At 36.4% G+C, this 22,745-nt stretch overlaps 1 protein-coding gene across 1 annotated transcript; it reads right to left on the reverse strand.

The window, feature by feature from the left end:
• Positions 1-648: 648 nt before the first annotated feature.
• Positions 649-10,215, reverse strand: rlbp1b (retinaldehyde binding protein 1b). Its single transcript, XM_041795415.1, has 7 exons — positions 10,117-10,215; positions 6,910-7,038; positions 5,949-6,153; positions 4,755-4,933; positions 4,448-4,606; positions 2,489-2,599; positions 649-1,870 (listed from the first exon to the last, which is right to left on the reverse strand). Exons 1-7 carry the CDS (start codon positions 10,126-10,128, stop codon positions 1,742-1,744), a joined length of 924 nt encoding a protein of 307 aa, XP_041651349.1. The 5' UTR covers positions 10,129-10,215; the 3' UTR covers positions 649-1,741.
• Positions 10,216-22,745: the final 12,530 nt, after the last annotated feature.

Consider the following 22,745-nt stretch of genomic DNA (forward strand, 5'->3'; position numbering starts at 1 on the left):
GGTGAAGAACCTGACCAACAGTTGTTGTCTGCAGAGTCTCTTCCGTCTCAGCTGCTGAGGCTTGGAACTCCTTCAGAGTAGTCATAGGTGTCTTGGCGGCCTCTCTCACTAGTCTCCTTCTTGCACGCTCACTCAGTTTGTGATGACTGTCTGATCTAGGCAGATTTACACATGTGCCATATTCCTTCATTTTTCATGATGGCTACAACTGAACTCTGGGGGATGTTCAGTTTCTTGGAATTGTTTTTTATCCACCCCTTGACTTTACTTTTCAATAAACCTTTCTCTGAGTTGCTTGGAGTGTTCTTTTGTCTCCATGGTGTAATGGTAGCCATGGATACTGATTAACCAGTGACTGGACCTTCCAGACACAGGTGTCTTTATACCACAATCACTTGAGTCACATTCACTGCACAGTCATTTTAAAGGGGGTGAATATTTATGCAATCATTACATTACACATTTTTATGTAATTGACTTTGGTGAAATCTGTTTTTAAAGGTTTTCTTGTATTCTTCTGTCATAAAAGCCAAATTATATTGAATATGATTATACTGACATGCATCCACACAGCCTAACAGAGCAGCAGGCACACTGAGTGAGTCTTATCCTTAGTTGATTTAGAAATTGATGCAAAGGACTACAACTGGTATTTATATACAGTTTATTGTACATTTGTTGACATTCTTGTTGGTGCACCAGGTAGCACAGTGGGTAAAACTTCATAATATTCATATTGAAGAACAATCTAAAAAACACATGAGAGACAGGCACTTGTTGGAATTTCAGCCTCGTACATAAAGGAGAGATGGGGAGGGGGGGTAACTTTAAAATCTGGAGCCTGCCAGTGTAATAACAAGCTGTGTGGGTGGACTCTGGTCCAAACGAAGCACAAATAACAGACAGGGGGCAGAGTTTCAGTCTGTTTTCAATGCTTAATGATATTTTCCACCTATTTATCTCTCTGTAGGTCAGCCTGTGGTTTAAAAGAGTGATTTAATCACTTTTTTCTTACTAAAATGCTGCTTGTAAACCTTCAAGAATCACATTTAACTTTACAGTATGGCTGAATGTTTCCCAAACTCTGTTATTTCAAAGCAACCACTGCCTCCAGGACAGCCTCTTGCCTCCATTCAACTATGTTTGGTATAAAAATCACCTAAGAGACTTTAAATATCCTTTAGATATGCTTACCACCACCATCATGGACATGTGACTTTGTTTATGCTGGCTGTAAAGTAATGCACATCATAGAGAATATTGAGTATTTGCTCTCTTTATGAATGAAAGGAGAGCTGTTGTCAAATGTCAATGACACAGATGAGGAAGAGAAGAAAAAGCACCAACATATTGGCGATTTTCTCACTTAAAAGGATGATTTTACCACATTCTGGTCTTAATCTCTCTTTGAAAACAATCAGAAAACATGTAAAGTAAAAGTTACAATCTGTCAGCGATTATGCTCTGTATGAAGCAGTGCTAAAATGCTGCCAAAACCAAAGCACTTAACTGTAAACCTCTGCAGAGTGTCATCATGAAGTCTGTCTCATCCTGTGTCTGTGCTTTGTCTGGACCTCTAGAAAACTACACCACTTAAATGTCTCACCCCGTCTTTCATTCATAGCTTTGTTTTCCTACAACCACACAGCTAGGTTGGGCTTCGACTCTCCACAGCCTGTGGGGTTTTTGTCAAATATATAAAGGCGCTCTCTCCTCAACATTGGCGTGAACAGGAGGCTGTTTAGTCAAAGAGCTTGGCTGCTGTGGCTTTTCCGTCGTAGTTGGGAGACTTTCCATCAAACTCAGCGGGGAGGATGTCAGCGTCAAACTCCTTGTAGTAGTTCTCCAGCTCGTCTCCGTGGACAAACACCTAAAGAGAGGAGGGCAGATGATACAACAGGTTTAGACTGGGATTTATCAGCAGCTGACAACACAGGAAAAAGGCAAAAAGTCCTGAAAAATAAGTGCAAAAGTAGAATTAATATGGAATAAAAAAGAAAAAAGAACTGCACTTCAACAGGTTCCATAATGACTTGCACTGTTACATTACGTATATACAGTACTGTGCAGAACTTTTAAGCATATTTTAGCCAGAACTGAGGCTGAAGTAAGGTGTACATGTGGACATTAAGCCACCTGAGGGCACCATTAGACAGGAAGGAGGATTGAGGGGGAATATCTACATCAATGAAATTTTCTGACAACTTTTTCTTTAACCTCCATGTATTATATTTTAAAAACAGGTTTGTTTCTTTAGCTTTATTGTATTTGAGAGGTGAAATTCTTTCTTTAAAATACTACAGATTTAAGTTGTAGAAAGTTTGTTCAGAGGAGAACTCTGAACTTTACTTTAAAAAATCAGTGCTTTTACTTGCACCAGATTTTTTAAAGTAGTATTTTTCCTTCTTTTCTTGAGGGACAGCCATTTGTACTTTTATCTCCTCTGATCTGAGCCATCATTTTTATAAACAATGTTGGTTGAACTCACTCTCTCTAGCAGCTTGCTCTTCATGAGAGGTTTGACCACGTTGTAGGTGGTGGTGAAGTACCAGGGCTGGTGGATGAAGTGCACAGCTTTGAAACGGGCGGGGAAAGAGTCCTGGAGGAGAGAAAAAGACAAGCAATTAAAAATGATTTTGTAAATTAAAACTCAATAAATCTGGCTGTTAAAGAAGTCTTACATAAACTAGAGAAAGAACTAATTCTCCAAAAAGAGTTACATGATTGTCAACTTAAGACAGCTCCTTCTCATAGAGTAAAAACTCAAAAGTCCAGCACCTATGTGAGAGGAGAGTGTTTTCTCCTCACTCTCAAGATCTAAATACAATCTTCCAATCAAATAGGAGAAATATTTCACAAATGTTCTGAGAGAGTTGATATTAGAATACAAAAGGCAAACCATATTTTACACCTAAGACTGGAGTTGCTGTTTCACCTTGCTTTTGCACTTGTATCAGGCCTGTGACATGAGCGCTCTTGTAAATACACTTGCCTATATTTAACGTGTGTTACCGGGAGACATCACTAGAGGGCACATGAGGCCATATACAACTACCTGATAAGTGGGATGTAAACTACAAACATGGCAACACTGGCACTAGTGATAATTCTGAGCTTAACCCTTTAGAGTTTCTTTAATATTCTAACATATTTGTCCCTAATGACAAAAAATGTCAGCTTCCTAGAAAACCAATGTAAAAATCTTATTTATTAATATTTTTCCACTTTAAACAAGTCAATCTTTTAAAACTACTTCAGCCTGAAATATTCATATCAAATATTAATTATATTTTGGGAATTTTAACCCTTTTAAGGCCAATGTGTTTACACAACTCCACTGTTATTTTATTGAAAAAAAAAAGTCCATAAAATACATTTCAAGGAGTATTTGATTATTAATATAATGCCTTGAGATGGGTCAGAGAATGGCAGCAACACTTGATTCAATGCTTTTTTTTTGGCAGTGTCAGATTGAAAAAATAACCCCTCACACTCTTGGTCCTAAGGACAAAAAATGCCAGCTTCCTTAAAACTGCTGTAAAACATTATATATAAATATTTTTTCCACTTTAAATGAGTCAGTCTTTTAAAACTACTCCAGCCTGGAATATACATATCAAATATTGATTATACTCTGGGGATTTTAACCCTTTAAAGGCCAGTGTGATTAAACAACCCATGTTTTAATAGAATAAAATCACAAAAACTCAAATAAAATGCCATCACACACACACACACACACACCATTACTATTTATTTGGTTAATTTAACCTCATTAAGATCAATTATCTTTTTTACAAGACAACAATAGCGACTTTCTGTCAATAGCGATTTTCTGTCATGCTTTGAATTGGAAAAAGTAGTGCCATCTAGTGGACAAATATAAATATTAAAAATTTAAATCTACTAGTACAAAATAAGATCTTAACATAAAGGAATGCACTAGTTTTTGTTAAGATAAATATGGGATCAAAAATGGCATTTTCAATGGTTTTCAATGGGACATCTTCTGTGTAACAAATTTGGGCAAATTTAAGGAACTGAGATGCCAATCTATTTTTTTTATGAATATCCTCAGACAAATTCAAGTTATATTCATTCAACAAAGCCAAAATGGCTAGAAAATAAAAAACTGAAAGGCACAAAATGCCCCTAGGATGTCTTAAAGGTTAAAACTAATAATTATAAACAATAATTAGTGACAGATTATCTCAGGCAACTGATGACCTGTGTCAGAACACACCTTTAGCACTGACTCCACTCTATTTTTTTAACAGTCTCCTCTGTGCAGGTATGTAGTAGCCCCGGTGTTTCACTTTATTTGGTGACTATGTTAAGTGATGACTTTTAGACACACGTATATCTCCGGCCTATCTCTGTTCTGAATCAATCCATAGCCAACAGTATGAATTTCACCTTGTAATCTGCCATGTTTAGATTTCCTCACCTGCAACATGTCCACCATCTTTTTGAGCTCGGTGGGTTTGATTCCCGATGCCTGCTGCATGGTGAAGCCCTTAAAGTTCTCAATAATACAGAAACCGTTGATCTGAGTCTCCTCGTTCTCCAGGAGCTTCTCCAGGATCACACAGTAGGCACGCAGGATCTAAACATGCACACATTTATTGGTTATTAATATAAATCTCCCTGCAATGTTCTTCTTCTGTACATTTTTATTTAAAAGGGATCCGGCTAAAAATGTGCTTTTCCATGTGCATTGTGGGATACGTGGTCAGCAGCATCTTCTCCTTCACCTCATCAAAGGTGATCTCCTCGTAGTCCCAGTTCTCAATGTTGAAGAGCAGCACGACGCGGCCGTACTTGTCTCTGCTGGGCAGGATGCCGGGATATCCAGCCTCGATGGTGCTGCGTACGGCTTCTGGGGTCAGATTCTCAAACAGCTCGGGGTAATCCTTCCTGAAACGCACGTAGCCTACAGAGGAAACATAAAGGAACAGATTTAGGGGCATACCAGCAGCATATTTGGTTTCCAAAAGCCAAAAACTGACTAAATTTAAAACAGATGCCAATATTACCAATGATTAAGGCCTTTTTCTGCACCTAACTCTACATTATTTTCTTGTGCACCTAAAACTACACTATATGGACAGAAGTTTTTGGTCACACCTTTTAATTATTGAATTCAGGTGTTTCAATCAGACCTGTTGTATAAAATCAAGCACCTAGCCATGCAGTCTCCATTGGGAAACATTTGTGGTATAAATGGTTTGTTCTTAAGAGCTCAGTGACTTCAGATGTGGTGTTGTGATGGATGCCTTTGCAATAAGACAGAATGTGAAATTTCATCCCTGCTCAATATTCCACAATCAACTTAACTGTAAGTGGTATTATTAGAAAGTGGAAGCGTTTAGGAATAACAGCAACTTAGCCATGAATGGAAAGACCACGTAAGATCACAGAGCGGGGTTAACAGCTGCTAAGTTCCATGGTGTGTAAAAGTCACAAACACTCTTCTGATCCCATAGATGAAGAGTTCCATGCTTCCGCTGGCATTAATGTGAGCACTAAAACTGTGCAGCAGGAGCCTCATGCAATGGCTGAGTAGCTGTATGCAAGCCTCACATCACCAAGTCCAATACCAAGGGTCAGATGGAGTGGTGTAAAACACACCAACACTGGGCTGTGGAACCATGTTACAGTTGCAAAAGAGGGACTGACTCCATATCAAAGTACATGTACTTGAATACAATATCATTAATGTCCATGTTGGAGTAGTCAGGTGGCTGGATAGTTTTGTCCAAATAGTGTATCTGCAACCCTCAACTTCTTTTTTTTTGTGAATCTGTAACTATTTATAATGAAACCCACCATCTTTCTTTGGCCAAGTATTATTTATGCAACAAGTCACACACCTTAAAATGTGTTCAAATGTTTTTAAAAAAGGAAAATTATGTCCTAAAGCACACTGTCTGACACCTCAAACTCACCCTTCATGAGGTCGTAGGCTCTGTTCACGTCGTACTTCCTGGCTCGGATAAAACGGACCAACATGCCGTCTGGTTTCTCTCCAAATGTGTCCATCACCCCTTTGGCCAGATCATCTCCTCCATCTGCTTTCTCCTTGATCATCCCTCTCAGCTCCTTCACCGCAGCCGCCCTCTTCTCATCTGTCTCGTTCAGCTCGTCCTTGGCCTGTAGGGGGAGCCAGAGGTACAGTTAGCATTACAGCATTAGCATTAGCCTTTAACCAGACTCAACATTTAACCTATATTCACTTGGATTTACTTTGGGTCAATTATTATCTATTTAGTGTTATCTAGTACAGAGTAGTTTACATTTTTATAAGCTAAATCATCTAACTTAACTAAACTGAGTGGTTTGTTGTAAAAAACTAAGCTAAATAAGTAAGCTAACTAGGCTACTTGCACAAAAAGTAGATGTAGTCTGTAGCATTATGTAAAAAATATCGGGCTATTTTCAATGTTCAGTGTTTAATAGTTCATTTTCTCCAAAAATGTAAATATGAGCTTGGTTTGCTTCCTGCATTTACTCCACAGATAAATGTAGTTAATTAAACAGTTGATACATCTTATTTTTGTTGCAAGGTGCAAAAAACAAGTGAAAAACGGGATCAAAACAGAAGTGTAGGAAGCAATTTGTTGGAATTATTTGTATATAATGGAAGTTTGTCACCAAATGTGCAGGTGTAATGTAAATATGGATATGATTTAAATATATTTACCCTGTTTTATTTTATTGTAATTCAATATTTGTTGTGTTTGAAGTGTTTTCATTGTTATAAATATGACACCTTTGACTCACACAATATAATTTCACTGCATTTTTATTCTATTTATATGCTAAAATAAAGAGTTTGCAGCATGTGAAATTAAATTTTATTGTCGTGGATATTTCTTGACTTGCTAATGTGAGAAAACATTTGGTCACCTTCTGCTTGGTGTGGTCTGGCAGGCTGGCGCAGGGTCCAAACACTGGCCCGTGGTCCTTAACGGTGAGACGTTCCAGCTTGGCCCTGAGAGCCTGCTCCTCCTCCGACACCATACGGTAAGTTCCACTCTGGAAAACAAGGAACCCATTCTATAGTTTACTCCCTTTATTATGTTGGAAAAGTCTGCTGTGACATACTTTACAGTTACATCATACAACCGTGCTATCTAGTGTGCATCAGCTGCCATACAAAGACAAATAATCAGTTTGTAATTTGACATTGATATTCAAACTGAAATTTGGACAACTTAATGTCAGGTTGGTGAATTTTCATGTTTCCAAAATGGATAGAGAAATACAACATTCATATTCTGAACCTAGAGTAAATACAGAACATATGGGTTTTGCACCATTTAATATTTAAATGAAACCAAAAGTAGTCAATATTTGCTAACTAGTGAGGAATTTCAGCTGTTTTTAGTGATCTGGATCGTTTTGGGTCAGCTCTAGAGCCTTTCCTTTCATTTTCCAAACAAGCTCTTCATTTTGCACCATTATAGTTTTGTTAAACCAGCCAAATAGATAAATGATCTATGACTAATATATATTTTATTAAAATCACTCTGTCATTTTACTAAAAAAACATGTAATTCCTAGAATAACACCAATGTATGATGCATGGTATAAAACATTGATGCTATAGACTAAGCAGTAGGCATACTAGTGTTCAAGCAGGATGGAGAAAAACTCCTCTTTTTATTCTGTCGTGTATGAAATAAAAATAGAGGGGTAAAAAGGAAAAAATTACTCTGTTCACATAAAACAGCTGACACAAAGAGCTGCCTCCTTCAAAAATGGCACATCTCTACAGCTAACTTTAACCTGTGAATTAAGTTTTCTTCCTGAAAATGGGAGCTATTTATTTTTACATTTCATGGAGCAATACTTTTATATCAATTTTTAAAATGTTAACAAGGGAAATTCTTCGATCTTGGATTTGTCCAGAAGCAAGCAGTGGTAAAGGGGCTTAGCATAGATGAAGTCTGTTATTTATGCAAATCAAAAAGTGGTTAATAAGATGAAATAATACAATTCTGTCTGGATATTTAATTCCAAAATTTTTGGCTTTAACCCCTTAGAAATATGGGGGCCTACCAGTAGATTTATTTTAACTAGTCGGTTATTCACAAAATGACTTTTCATTAGTATACCTTATGTTATTCACAGCCAGAAAGCTCTGAATCTCAGGATCCTGACTATGTAAACCAGTCCAGGATAAAACCCCCACAGCAGGCACAATTAATTCCTTTTTTGGGCTAAAAATAATAATAATAATAATGACACATCTAACCTTTAAAAGCTCCACTCTATTCTACTGATCATTATAGTATTCCATCAAAAACAATCCTGCTGTATCAGAAAGAGTCTAAGCAATCAGAAACCTGGCAAATATTTGGCCCCAAAACAAAGTTACATCCATAAAGATCCATGGACTGGTTTTATCATTTTAAATGTTCCCGTTGTTCTCAATAGTCTACTGTATTTGCTGTAATAAGGTCTCTTTCCTTTTTCAGGCAACTATTTGCAATACTATATAGAAAAATGTCTGCCAACCTGGATCCTTTTTGGTGTCTCCAGTTTGAAAACGGCTAGTCTATTCCACATAAAAACAGTTTTAAAATCCTCATTTTCTCTTCTTTTGTAACCAACTTTGAATCTTGAAAAGGTAAGGCTTCATGCTTTAATCCAGTTGAGTTTTCCAGCTAATACCTCCCAGCTACAGTAATCTAGATTCAGATTCAGACAGGGGAAAAAAATGTTTGTTGTTGTATTTATTACTCAATACCAGTAGCAGCTACAGTGAGTCTGGTTAATTTGGGTATACCTGAGTAGGATTTTTTGACTAATTTTACCCAGAATTCTAAGGGGTTAAAGCAACATAAATGCGACCCCTTTTTTGGTGGGGACTATTTCAACATTTAATGTCTTAGCTTAAAATTAACATAAGTATTAGTTAATTTTGGACTTTGTAAAGCCATGCCAGGATTTGAAAAGTAGGACACTAGAAGAGAATGGAAGAGAAAAAAGAGATGCATACACCCTAAACAGTAACTTAACTGGGCTAACTGACCTTTCAGGGTAGCTCTAATGTGATAACACACTATCAAATAAAATGTTAGAAGGTACCCAACAACTTGGCCTTTGAGGGGTCCAGCAATTTCTATGGGTGGGCCTATATGGCACTGTATAGATAAAAATTGAAGTAGTGATCATGGCCGGGCAGTTAATCAAAAATCAGATTAAATTGTAGCAGAGATGTAATACTCTACATCATGCAAACATTTAAGTGTCTGTTTTTCTAGAATTGCTTGTTTTTGTATATCTTTGTCTCATTAAAAATGAGAATTAGATAAAAATTATGATTCCCTTCAAAGCAAAAATTCATATTGCATTTGAAATTTAAGTCAAAATAATCACAGTTAGATATTTTAAAAAAAAAAACATTTAGCCTAGTAGTGATAAAGAACAGGTACTTTTATTGAAATCAACAACAATTTTGCTCCATTTGTCTACTGTATTTCTAGGATCAATGCAAATTTGAAAAAATCCTTAATATTTCTGCTACTTGCACAGATTTTTCTTCTTTTGCCGCATTGTTTGCTCTTAACACTCACAATAACAGTTACATACTTGAGCTCCTTCCTGATAACTGTTCATAAATCTGGTTCACAGTATTCTTTCTCCTCTTTATGTTTCTTTGTATAAACTCTAAATGCCTCCCCGTGTCAGTTTAATTCCCTCACAAGACCTGGCTGTGATGTGTGAGCTTTAAAACATTTGCCTTATCCGCGTGAGACGGAATTTGTGCTTGCTGGTGTTGCAGGAGCGTAATCAATAGGCCTCAGTGTTTGATTAATCTGCCTCACATGAGTCCAGTAAAGCCCGTAAATACACGGTAAAGGCTGCTAGTGGGCCTGAAGCAGGGATCAGAGATTAGGCTAAGGCTACTGTAGCTGCTGACGGCATCTATGACAAAGAGCTTTTGGTGTTGGGAAATGTTGAACTGCAGCTGAATTCACGCAACAGCGAGGTGAAAGCTTTTTTATCTTGAATGTTAGGCTTTTCCTCCTTCAGCTCATAAATCCTAATAAATATCATGATTGATCAAGTTTCTTTAGACAAGAAAATAAAAATTTAAGTACTTACAACCACAGCCATCTCTTCTGCTCTTTATTTCAGCTTCAAACCGTCTGCAGGAAAATGACACAAAGTTTGAGATTCACATGAAATGCAGTTAAACAAAACAATTGACACACTGTACTCCACGCTAATCCCTCTTTATCCCACCCTCTCTGCAATCACAGGGTACCTTCATTCTGCTAAATTTAGCATCTGCCTGTTTCTGGGTGATTTGCCAGGAGATTTAAGGTCCACAGTCCTTTTGTTTCATAATCAACAGGCCAGGTTTAAACTCTTTAGATGCACATCCATCAAGTTTATATCCAAGCAGTCATCATCCAAAAATAAGGAGAATTTCCAGTCTTCTTCGGTTCAAACTTGACCCTTAAATTTACAATAAATTTCTATAAATTTGATCAAATCTGTAGGGATTCTTCTCAAATATTTTTGGCTGAAGTTGCACCCTTTTCCCATTGGCTAAATTATTTGAAACAGTCCTAATAATCAATAAGTTATCAAAATCAGTCAAGAAAAGATTGATTTTTGTTTGACCATTTTGCAGACCAATCAAGACATTTGCAGACATTGCTGTTGGATTTAAGAGATTGCATTGGGCATTGCTGAAAAAATTATCACTCTTTCCAAGTATTTTTCAAGTAAAGAGATGCTAGGCTAGTCAATATACGACAAAACAAGCATTTGTGCATTTTAAAGATTTAACACAAAGAAGTTTAACTTAAGAAAAGGCTGACATGTTTTTTGTGCTGCAGCACTGTTTCGATATAAATTATCAACTTTTTTAGAAGTATTTTACCCACAAATACCTTGGATCTTTGAGCACATTTGTTATGCATTTAATGCAGATGTGCACCCGTGGCTATATCAGATAAACAGCCATTTCAGTTAGTTTAAATTCACAAATTGTATGTCAAAATTTTCTGAGCAGATGTTGAGAGAAACAACAGATTTCTGTCTTTGTTTGCACTACCTCCTCTATCTGCTTCGAAAGACATTTGTACCACTTTGAACATTTGTTTAATGAATCTGAAAATGCAACTCGATATGCACTTTAATCCAAGGCTGCAGCACCACAAGCTTTTGCATTTCTGAGATTTTTTGTTCACAGTGGGAATGCAGCTCTTGGCCGTGCAAGCATAAGTCTCATGATGCACCCACAGAGAAACACCAGACTCAACTTAATTAGTGAGGAACCTTAGAAACACCTCCAAATACAACATTAACACTAATTAGGAGTTAAAGGCTGCAACATTTCCACAATTCTTCCCTTTCTGTGAATTTAAAGGAGAATATGAAATCTCAGCTCCATTAGTTAAATCACAGCAGGAGAAGAAAAAGAGAGTCTGAAGTTTCACATCTGTCTTACCTGAGGCAGATGTGAAGTTGCTGGCAGGGAGTCTCAGGGGTCCGTGTGGAGCGAGGAGGACGGGACCTATGATTTGTAGTGTTGGGATTAGTGGCGTCACACCAGATTATATATGACAGATTTCTTTTTTTTTCTTTTCAATCAGCATAAAAGTGGCAGAGGGTGGAAGGAAGAGGGAGGGAAGTGAGGGTGGGGTCAGCCAATGGTGGAGGTGCACGCACGGTGAGCGGCAGTGTGGGCCGGTGCACATTCAGGATGATGTAATGTTGATTAAACACTTTAGGTAAGAGGTGGATGGAGGAGTTGGAGGGATTGGATTGCATTCCTGGGAGACTTGGAGGGAGTGAAAAGTGACCATTGTGACGGCTCGTTCCTCGGTTTGATTTCTGCAACGTGATCACGCTTGGGTGAGAGGAGAGAGAGGGAGGAGAGGGAGTCCAAATGTTCTGCTTCACATGTTTAGAGGCATGATGTCCAACAGGAGCTCACTCTGGTTTACAGCTGACAATATGCACAATGTATATCGCTATATTTTCAAACAAGATTTAGGCCTAGTGTAAAACAATATCTATTTTATAGATACAGTTTATGTTGATTTAAAGTGATGAGAGAAGCCAGGCTGTATGCAAAGTAAAAAGATTTTGTACTGTAGGAAACACCATGAGTAATATGCTTATTGACCACTACATAATCTGTTTTAAACGTTCAGCCTAATTGGGGAAGTATTGTTTTATTCTTCAATTAAATTAAGGAGCATTTTTATCATTGGCAACAATCAAGCATATTGGTATCTGTTTGATACTCCAAAAACAAAAACGGGAGTCCTGTACACACAATTTGGGGTATTTTATTGTTTTGAATAAACACAATTTTCAGTCAAACTGCTGGCCATGCTCTAAGCTGCACAAATACATTGGCAACATTTGGGAGCCTGCCAGATCCACACAGCGTTTTTGTGCGGTGATCTCTCTTTTGGCCAAAAACAAAACTGAAGAACTCAAGGTTTTCTACCTCTTGACACCACTGATCATCAAAATAACAGATGTTTTATAATTTTCAAACACATAGTTTAATATAAAAAGTGTATTTGAGTGTTTGTTGAAATTATGTAATATTTTGCATGAATCTAGAGTGCTTTTGTGGGATATTTCAACTTGAAATCAGGGTTGTTCCTTTATCTGTGAGCTCAGGTAAAGCACATTAGGATTGCCTGGGTGTTGGTTAATCTGCAGAGTTTTCGCAGAATGTCTTTGGGAATTAGATCCTTTGGCACCTTGAGTGAAGTTACTGACTCAGTTGGAGAAGTCCCACCTGTAGGGAGCAACTAAAAAAATTGAAGGGGAGATGTACTGAACTCTCTGGAAGCACACTTTCTTGATCAAATGCATCTTTCATTCTTTTACTGTAAGATTGAACAGTTGAAGGTTGTTAAAAAAAACGAGGTTGTGTTAATTTAAAAATCAAAAACAGCTATTTCAGGTTCATTTATCCGAGGTAAGAGAACACATTTTTAATTTTAAGAGAACAATACTCAATCACTTTAAGTATTTTTGTAAAGGTACTCAACTTATTCTACAATCATTCCTTGATCTGGAGAGTTTTCCCAGAATTCCTGTGGGTATGAGATACTTTTGCGTCATGAGTGAAGTTACTGATTCAGTTAGAGATATCCCGTCTGTAATAATATACAGTGGATGGTATACTGAACATGACAGAGGATGACTTCCTGGTGCATGGGCACGCTTCAGTTACTGCCACTTGTTTTGACTCAAGTTAACCTACTTTGAGTGGTATAAATAAAAATTAAAGATAAAAAATTAAAGTACATGATGCCTTTAAAGTGAGATCTATCATATTTGATACACAGTTTTGTGAGAGTTCTATCTTATCAACAGGATTAACAATTTCCTCTAAAACCTTTAAAAATCAATCTGATAAATGATTTTAAAAAATGTCCTCCAATGGATTATCAAGCCAGAAATGCCTAATGCATCAAATGTGATACAAAAAAAAAAAAAAGATATTTATGACTATTTTTCTTTTTTTCTTAGATTTCCATAGAAGGTTAAGTAAACATGTCAACTGCAAAAATTTCAAATTTTCTGACTTTTCTCTGAGGTATTGGGCTTTAAAGGGTTAAACAGGATTTTAAGTGTAGGAAAAAATTTCCACAGTGTAGTTTAACTTAATCCAAAATAAATGTACAAGAAAAATTGAGTTGATAAAACTTAAAAGTAATTACATTTGACTCAAAGGAACTTTTTTAATCTAACCTATGTAAGTTAATATAACTTCTTCATATGAATCAGAAAAACTTAATTCAATTGTGTGCTACCACTTCAGGTATTTTTTTAAGTTCATCCAACTATTCTTTTTTTTTAGTGTGTTTAAGAACATGGGTACTGGGTAAAAGGGGCAGAAATACTGCCACACCATGACTCATTCATATCAATACATGAGGGACTGGTAACATTTATCAATTATAATGATTTATAGTCAAACGCAAGGAGCAAACATACTGATTCACCAGGTTCAGGTTCCGTTTCAGGTTTCTCTATTTGTACCCGTAGGTGGATTTGTTTTGCAGTCAGTGAGATTACAACATCCATTTCAAAACGCAGATCACAGGACAGAAGCAACACGAAACAAACAGGAAAAATGAAGGTTACTACCAATATTTATATGTAGAAACTTAACATAAATATTAATTAAATTTATACTTAATTTAATTATCTAAATAAAGAAAAGTCCACTTAAGATACTTTTGAATTTAATGAATTAAGTAGTTATGATCACAAGTTTTTACTTTAATTTCAAATACATTAAAAAACCCTAAAACTTCATAAATTCAGGACCCACCACAACCTCTGTAGTGAGTAAATCAAGACTCAAAATCCTAAACAATTTTTGGCTACTATGATAGGACAACTGAAGAGCAAGTGGAGGAATGCTGGCCCCAAAGGCACCAGAATCGGGAATTGATCTCGCAACCAATGCTATGAGGACTGTAGCCTCTATTATGGGCGCTTTCTCAACTAACTGAGCAAAACTGACAGCCCTGGATCACAATTCCAGCAATTCATTGTGTAAACTTTAACTGTTTTACATTTAAATAAGGTTGGAACCAGTCAGATCTTTTTTTCCATGTTTTCAGTTTGTTGACAATGAAATTTTATCATAGAGAGGTGGGGTGCTGCCTCCGACCTGACCTGACCTGACCCTGAACCACATCATTTAACAAACTACATCTCTATCAGCTGATGCAGGCCAAAATTTTACAGGCATTTTCAATTAAATAACAAATAGTCACTATTGAGAAATAAACCAACAAAAATAAGTTCAGCAATTGTCAGACACTTCATTAGTACTGGTTACATACTAAAGTAATTTAAGAAAAAATCATGTCTTGATGTTGCTTTTACTGTCTTCTATGTGCCCAATGTATTGATTTTTTTTTTATTAATTGAATATCTTGCAGCGTTGAAATGTAGGATTAACAAAGCAAGTAGCCACAGAAACATCAAATTTGCAGAATGCACATTTTCTCCATTGTTTTTCTCTTTTTGCATTTTATAGACTAATGTTTAAATCAAAAAGAATAGCTAAGCTGCATCTTTTTATGAGGGACATTTAATAGAAAAAACATATGGAAATGTATAAGAAAAGAGAGAAGTGCTTTTCTTGATCAGAACCCCTAATCCTCCATGAAAAATAAAATCCATTAATCTAATCTGAGCCCAGGATGTAAATAAAACCTATTGATGGTTTTCACAAACCATAAATATTTACATGCACACACACAGAGGATTTGGATTTAGACTTAGGTGCATTCATATCAGTTAACACGGACTTTTAACGATCCACAGCTCACTGTGATCAGATTAGTTCTCACGTTCACGCTGTATCTCAACATAAAGACAGCGTGCACATGTCGGTCACCTTCAGTATTCCTGCTGTGGACTTTAAGAGCGTTACACTCTGAGTGTGAAGGTTTATATAATGAGAGCACTTCAGTAATCGAACATGCTTCGTGGGTAATCTCCACTGAGGGAAAAACCTCTGGATTAATCTGGAGTAACTGAGCAACAGAGGGGTGTGACCCTATTTTAACAAACAGGACAGTGAAAGTGGACGGTGTAAACATTAAGGAGCTTAAATCATATCACTGGCATGTTTGTTAAAGTAGAGATATCTTGTTTTATGTTGAACATTTATTTTACATTCACAGTTTTATCTTCTTCAGTGCTTTAATCCCATTGATAATTCTCAAACACCCTAAACTGCAATCGAAGCACTCAGGTGCCAATAATATCATGAGATATTCCCTTAAATCAAATACAACTGAATGTAAAGGTTCATAGAGCTCATGGTCATGCATTTATAATTCTAGGTTTCCCTGTTTTAATTCTTTAAATGGCAGTAGTGCAGCTTTCAGTTTGTTCTATTTAGTGCTCTTTAGCACCATTAGTGATTGTTGGTATAGCCTATGGTGTATTAAAAATCTGAACAATTTGCAAAAATAATTCAATTGCGATTTTTTTCCCAATCTTGCAATTGCGATATGAGATTATTGTTAGATTCCTCATCCTATGCATTTTCCAACAAATTCAAGCAATATATCATTCTATATTATAACCTACAACCCATTAGGAACACTCATCATACATTTAAACATTTTAAATGAAAGATGGATGTGCAGTTTTACTTTGCAGAGAAGGTTCTGCTTTAAGGATGCTCCCTGGGTTAGTCAAGCAGTGTGCTTTGACTTTCCAGGGATTGCATAGCGAGAAACCCCCCGTATGGACATATACATTTATGACAATGCATACTGAAAACAATGAAATTATTTCAGAAGCAATTAATCCATAGTAGCATGAATCTGAATATGAGGGTGCAACAAGATTGAAGCTATAAAGGAGGCGGCTGGGGTGGAGGAGGTGAAGCTTTGCCATCAGCAGCAGTGTGGTGAGAAGTACGTCATACTTAAATGGACTGCTGTGTTGATACTTGAATGTTTTCATAATGTGCATAAAATCTCTGCTGCTGCAAAAATTGAATATATCGAACTGGTATTTTGACACAACTTCTGCGATTTGTAACTTGCAGCAGGCCTTATTGCAATTGCATCTAATTTGCAGTTAATTACTCAGCCCTATTAAAAACGAGAAAAAAAAAGGGTAAAACTGCAAAAAAAGAAGCTGCACAGGAATCCATAGCCTGATGCCTTTTTTGAAATGCTTGAAGAAATACAACCCCAATTATTATAAAGTTTGGGCACTTTTTGAAATGTAAATAAAGCAAATGCAATGATTTTTTTGAATTCTATGAATCCATATTGTATTCACAATACAACATAAACAGCATATCAGATGTTGAAATTGAGACATTTTACCATTTCCTGAAAAATATTTGCTTATTTTAAATGTGATGGCACCGAAACATCTCCCAAAAAAGTAGGGAAAAGGCAACAAAAAGTTGGAAAGTAAGTAGTACTAATGAAAAAACAGTTTATGTAAGGGTTGGCAGCTAATTAGGTTAATTGGCAACAGGTCAGCAATATGATTGGGTGTAAAATGAGCTTTTTAGAGAGGCAGAGTCTCTCAGAAGTAAAGATAGGCCAAGCTTCACCAATCTGTGAAAAACTGCTTTTAAAAATAGTGGAACAATCTCAGAAAAATGTTCCTCAATTTAATTCATCGAATGATTCAGAGAATCCGGAGAAATCTCTGAGGAGAAGGGACAAGACTGAACACACGCACCGTTCACCATGCCATCCACAAATGACAGTTAAAGCTGTATCATGCAAAGAAGAAGCCATATGTGAACACAATCCAGAAACGCTGCTGTCTTCTCTCAGCTAAGGCTCATTTAAAATGGACTGAGGCAAAATGGAAAACTGTTCTGTCGTCACATGAATCAAAATTTGACATTCTTGCCTATGGTGTGGGCATCTTACACATCTGGAAAAGGAACTATAAATGCTGAAAATTACATGGAGGTTTTAAAGCAACATTTGCTCCCATCCACAACATGTCTCTTTCAGGGAAGGCCTTGACTGTTTCAAAAAGAAAATGCTAGACCACATACCACATCCATCACAGCAGTATGGCTTTGCAGTGAAAGAGTCTGAACTGGCCTGCCTGCTGTTCAGGCAGTCAGTGTATTTTCTAGCAGATCCAATTCCTGCTTGAAACAAGTCTAAGAAAATAGGTAAATCTCTTGGTTTTTTTCAATTTTTGACAAAATAGGGGGAAAAAATTGAGCTATTTCTTTAATTTCTGGAAAATTTTGGAAAAAAACTGAAAAATTAGACGTTTTCCCATCATTTTGTTTCAGTCACAAAAATGCAAAACAGGAACAGAAATGTAAAAAAATGGGTCCTTCTTTTCAATTCTGTTATTTTGTTTTCTTGTTTTAATAAAGCACTTGAGAAAAAGGAAATCATGTGACCCAATAGGAAAGGTGAACATTTTAAAATAAAAGCTCTCATGTCCAAATTCTAGCCTACAACATTCCTCTCTCAAAACTGCAACAACGGGTCTCCTCCCTTCCCAGATGTTTACAGACTGTAGTTAAAAGAAGAGGGGATGGTAAACATGCCTTAGTCCCTACTTTTTTGATGATCCATTAGCAATAAAATATGGGTTTATGAGATTTGACAATCATTGCATTCTGATTTTATTTATATTTTACAGAGCACTCCAACTTTTTTTTTGAATTGGGGTTAAATGTAAAAAAAGGCCAAGTAAAACATGTGCATTCTACAACACTACATCATATGTATGACTTATGAAGTGTGCTCTAACACAGTGAAATAGTAAAATAGTTGATGAAGTGGTTATTCATGCAAAATCATGACTTGTGATTCAGTGAAGGACTTCAGACTGGCTCATGTTAACATTTATGCTCTAATGCCTTTATTGATAAGACAGAATGATAATAGACAGTTATGCCATGCTGTAAATAGGTGAAGGTGGGAGCTGAACCTTGGGCCAACACTTTGAGGGTTAGCATCTTTTCATAAAACCTGCAATGTGCTTAATTTGCACCCTGAAAGGCTGAATAAATTTTAATCAGAGCTGGAAGCATACTCAGATTCTTAAACCTCTAAAGAGACAAAGCTGTTGTGTTTTTTTGTTCTTTTTTTTTTGCAAAAGTGACATGTAGATTTCTTTTTGGACTTTTAGGCAACTACAGCACAATAAATGCTGACTTGGTTTAAGTAAGTATTAAAAAACAATGAAGGACCCAGCTAAACCTAAACAAGGGACACCATAACATCCTGAACACACTAGGACATTTAAAAAGTTCATAAAAAGGAAGCAAGTTTGAAAAGTTTCAACCCCGGTGTAAACCTCTACCCTGTTGATAATTTAGTCAAAGAAGACGTCTCTGCTTGACGGTCTCAAGTTCCTCTCTTTATGGCCATTCCAGCTCTCATTTCCCCAACACACATTTTCCTCCTGACGCAACGACGACAGAGTAAGCCGCCGTCTAGTAATCGGCTAAATCAGGCCTGATCAGCTCAATAAAGCGATTTAGGGGAGCAAAAATAGATGGATTGGGCTAACAATGAGACTCTGTTCTTTCCCCTCTCTCTATAGCCAGAGCTGAGGGGCCAAGTTCAGGCTTTAGATGTGAGTGGAAAAAAAGAGGACAAAGCCAGTAACAGAGTAACACAGGATTAAAAAAATGTGCAGCTCCACCTGCAATTCAGCAAGCTACATATGCTGTTAAAGGCAGCCATTATCAGGGTAATGCTCACATATTTGCACCTATGGAGACAAAATATAAAAGTGTGATTAGATGTGAGCTTACTGACTGTAATAAAGGTTTTTTTATGGATCAGGAGAGAGACAACCTCATTAAAAATAATATATTTTAGAATTATTATTAATAAAACTTATTTTTAAAGTCACACTACTGGTGTATTTTGAAACCTTAATGATTTCACATCCTGATCCAGTGTTTGTGACACTCTGTCAAGCCTTTCTGGATGATCCTGAAGGTGTTTCCTAACACATATAAAGAGTTTCATCCGTTTTCAGCCGCTAATGCTGCTGCTGCTAACAATGCAGCCGTTAGTGCTGACCTGGCATCGGCTCAAGTAGGACAAACATGGCATAGTTGGAGATTTTTCTTCTGCATAACATTGTACAATGATCAGGGCCTGAAAGAGTCATTAAAGTACGCACACGTCACTGAATACATTATGTAACAGCTCCCTAATTTAAAGGAATCCCTCCATGAGTGCTTATAAGGCTGCTTTATTATTTCATTGCAGCTATATGTCATTTATATGGAGGACACACTTTCAAATATTTTATTTCACATTTCTTTCCTGAGATAATCAGTTAATATCCATCACTTTCTGGACGGTTTAACCAGAGCATGAGACCTTTTGGCTGACATTAACCATCAACTGGTAGAAATGAAATCCTGATGTTTGTAATCCAAATGCAAACTTTCAAATTGTATTTCCTGGGTTATCCCAGCCTTGTGTATGTTTTTGATAAGCAGCAAATTCCATTTTTATGCATTATTTTTATTGTTAAACTAAGGGTTAGTGTTGCAAAAAATGGCAGCATGCATAAAAAACAATGAAAAAAATCCAGTTTCTGCATTAACTTTTAAATCAAGATCAGACCTGATCATAAATATCAAATATTGAAAATATAACAAAAACAATAACTAATAATAATTTTAGAGAATTTAATCCTTTGAATGCCAGTTTAAGTGCGCATCCCCCCTGATATTTGTAATGCAAAGAAAGCACAAAAAATGTTTTATATGATACATGCAATTTGAATTTCCTAGAAGGGGATTATCACAGCCTTTTTTAAAATTTATTTATTTATTTATTTTTTAAGATTTATTTTTTGGGCTTTTCATGTCTTTTTTTAATAGTGGAGGACAGGGGATAGGTTTGGAAAAGGAATGAGAGAGCTGGGAGAGACATGCGACAAGGGGCCAGAAGCTTGATTCGAACCCAGGCCGCGTGGGTTGCGCCTTAGACCACAAGGCCATCTGCGCGCCCCTGGGATTATCACAGCCTTGAATATGTAAATAATGAGCAACAATTTTTTTATATAAATTGTTGCAATAGGAACCCTACAGGAAACAATGAAAAAAATATGCAACTTCCATTCTCTACACAGCTTATCCGGTTCAGGGTTGCAAGGGGCTGAGGCTTAGCCTAGCTGTCATTGGGTGAGAGGCAGGGTACACCATGGACTGGTCGCTTGTCACTCACAGGGCTGGCATACAAACAACCTGGTCACAATCACACCTACGGGCAATTTAGAGTCACCAATTAACCTAATGAGCAAATTCTATTGAAAAAAAGTACCCTCCAAATTCACTGCTGTGAGAATTAACACATGAAATAATTTTAAAAAAAGGGGAAAAAAATCAGGAAATAAAGCCACAAACTGGCCTGAACACCCTCTAAGTGTTAAAGGGCCATGCATTACAGTTAAAACTGTTCATGTTTTACTAGAGATAGACAATATTTTCTCCTTATCGTATCTGCAGATTTGAACATTTCTGATGAAATTTACAACTGACATTGTCTATGAATGTCAGCTACATGTAGGAACAAGTTTAAGGCAGGACCAACAGACCTACATCAGATGAAGACTTTTTCTTTTCTAATCCTAATTCTTTAAACTCTCAAGTGTTTTTTGAGGACTAAAGTTATAGGTCTAAACTCCAGTTATTGGTATTAATATCAGTTTTGGTTAAGATATGTTTAAAGTGCTGCATGATTTTGTAATAATGTGCAATTAAACTTAATACTGTAATATAACACATAAATGGTTATCAAGGACAATGCAGAACCTAATAGTTTTGAAGTGTGTATTTCTCAACCTAAATCATGCAAATATGCAGTGGCATTTTTAGGTTTTACTTTTGTAAGTGTTCACACATTCACTCATTAAACAGTTTTTAATTTTAACACAATGGACTTTTATTAGGACATTTAAGAGCAGCTCACAATAAGAGGTAATAACAAATGACCTGTTAACATTCACTGCACTGCTCATGCTTCAGAAAACACTCAAGGCCACATAGAGGTACTATTACAGAGAAAATGTAACCATTTAAACTTTCATTTCTTTAAGAAATACTTTGCTCATGGCTTGCAGATAGAAATAACATTTTATCATAACTACTCACTATTAAACATTAGTACTAACATTTCAACTCATCATTCCTTAAAGCATGATTATTTTACATTTCAGTGATTAAACCAGTTATCAATTCATTATTAGTAATAAATGTATTTATCTACAATGTATTTAATGAATCTATTTTCATACTTTAAAAATGGATTTCATTTTACCAATCAACTACTAGATCTGGTCATCTACTAGACCAGTCCTTACAAGGGTTTATCCATCATTTTGATGTAAATTTCTGCATCATTCAGGAAGACGATTCACCTCAACCCTAACCCTTTACTTATAAAGTATTTATTACTGTTAGAAATGTAATAAAAATGCTGTATAGATGAAGAGTTTATAATTTAGTAATGCTTCAGGGTGTGTAGTTATTATAAAGTGTCTCTGAAAAAAACACAAATGCTGCACTTTTCTGAAGATGCTTCGAGCACCAATACTAAAGAAAAAAAAAATACTGTTGTGTTTTCCTAAATAGCTGCATCTGTGGCCAAAGAAGTGTTCATGCCCTATTAACTGTTCATTTTACTTTAAAGTAGAGTTTAGATATACTGCCCGAGCCCAAGACTAGACCAACTCGGCCCACGGCCTGGAGCAGGGTCCGGTCAGGTTTAACACTCCTCCCCTCGGCCCAGCTAGGGCCTGGCTCAAGTGGAGTCTAAGATGTCCTGTCAGACATAGCAGCATAGTTTTATTTTACCATAGATTTGAGATTTTGGTCTATTTTGTTGTAATAACTCCATAACAACTTCCCACTGCACAAATTACAATTACAACTGGTCACATTTCTAGAATCTTTTCAGTAAAAACATCAATACAAGCAGTTTATTTCCTCAAGATTACATCACTGTTATCTTTAACTGCATGTTTTTGACACGATGAGGGAGAAAAGCTGTTAAAAAGTAATGCTGGTCCAATCCACAAGTACACAGTAAAATAGTGCAGAGAGGAAGATGGAGCGTGTTTTGATATTACGGACAGGTGGAGAGGAAGCAAAAACTTCAGTTGATCATCTGTTCTAATGCAGCTTAGTTTACTAATGCAGGGAATGAAGAACAGTACAGACTGTGGTCTTTGTTAAAAGAATGAAT

Source organism: Cheilinus undulatus, linkage group 9, assembly GCF_018320785.1.
Source record: "Cheilinus undulatus linkage group 9, ASM1832078v1, whole genome shotgun sequence".
In the NCBI taxonomy this organism is placed as follows: domain Eukaryota; kingdom Metazoa; phylum Chordata; class Actinopteri; order Labriformes; family Labridae; genus Cheilinus; species Cheilinus undulatus.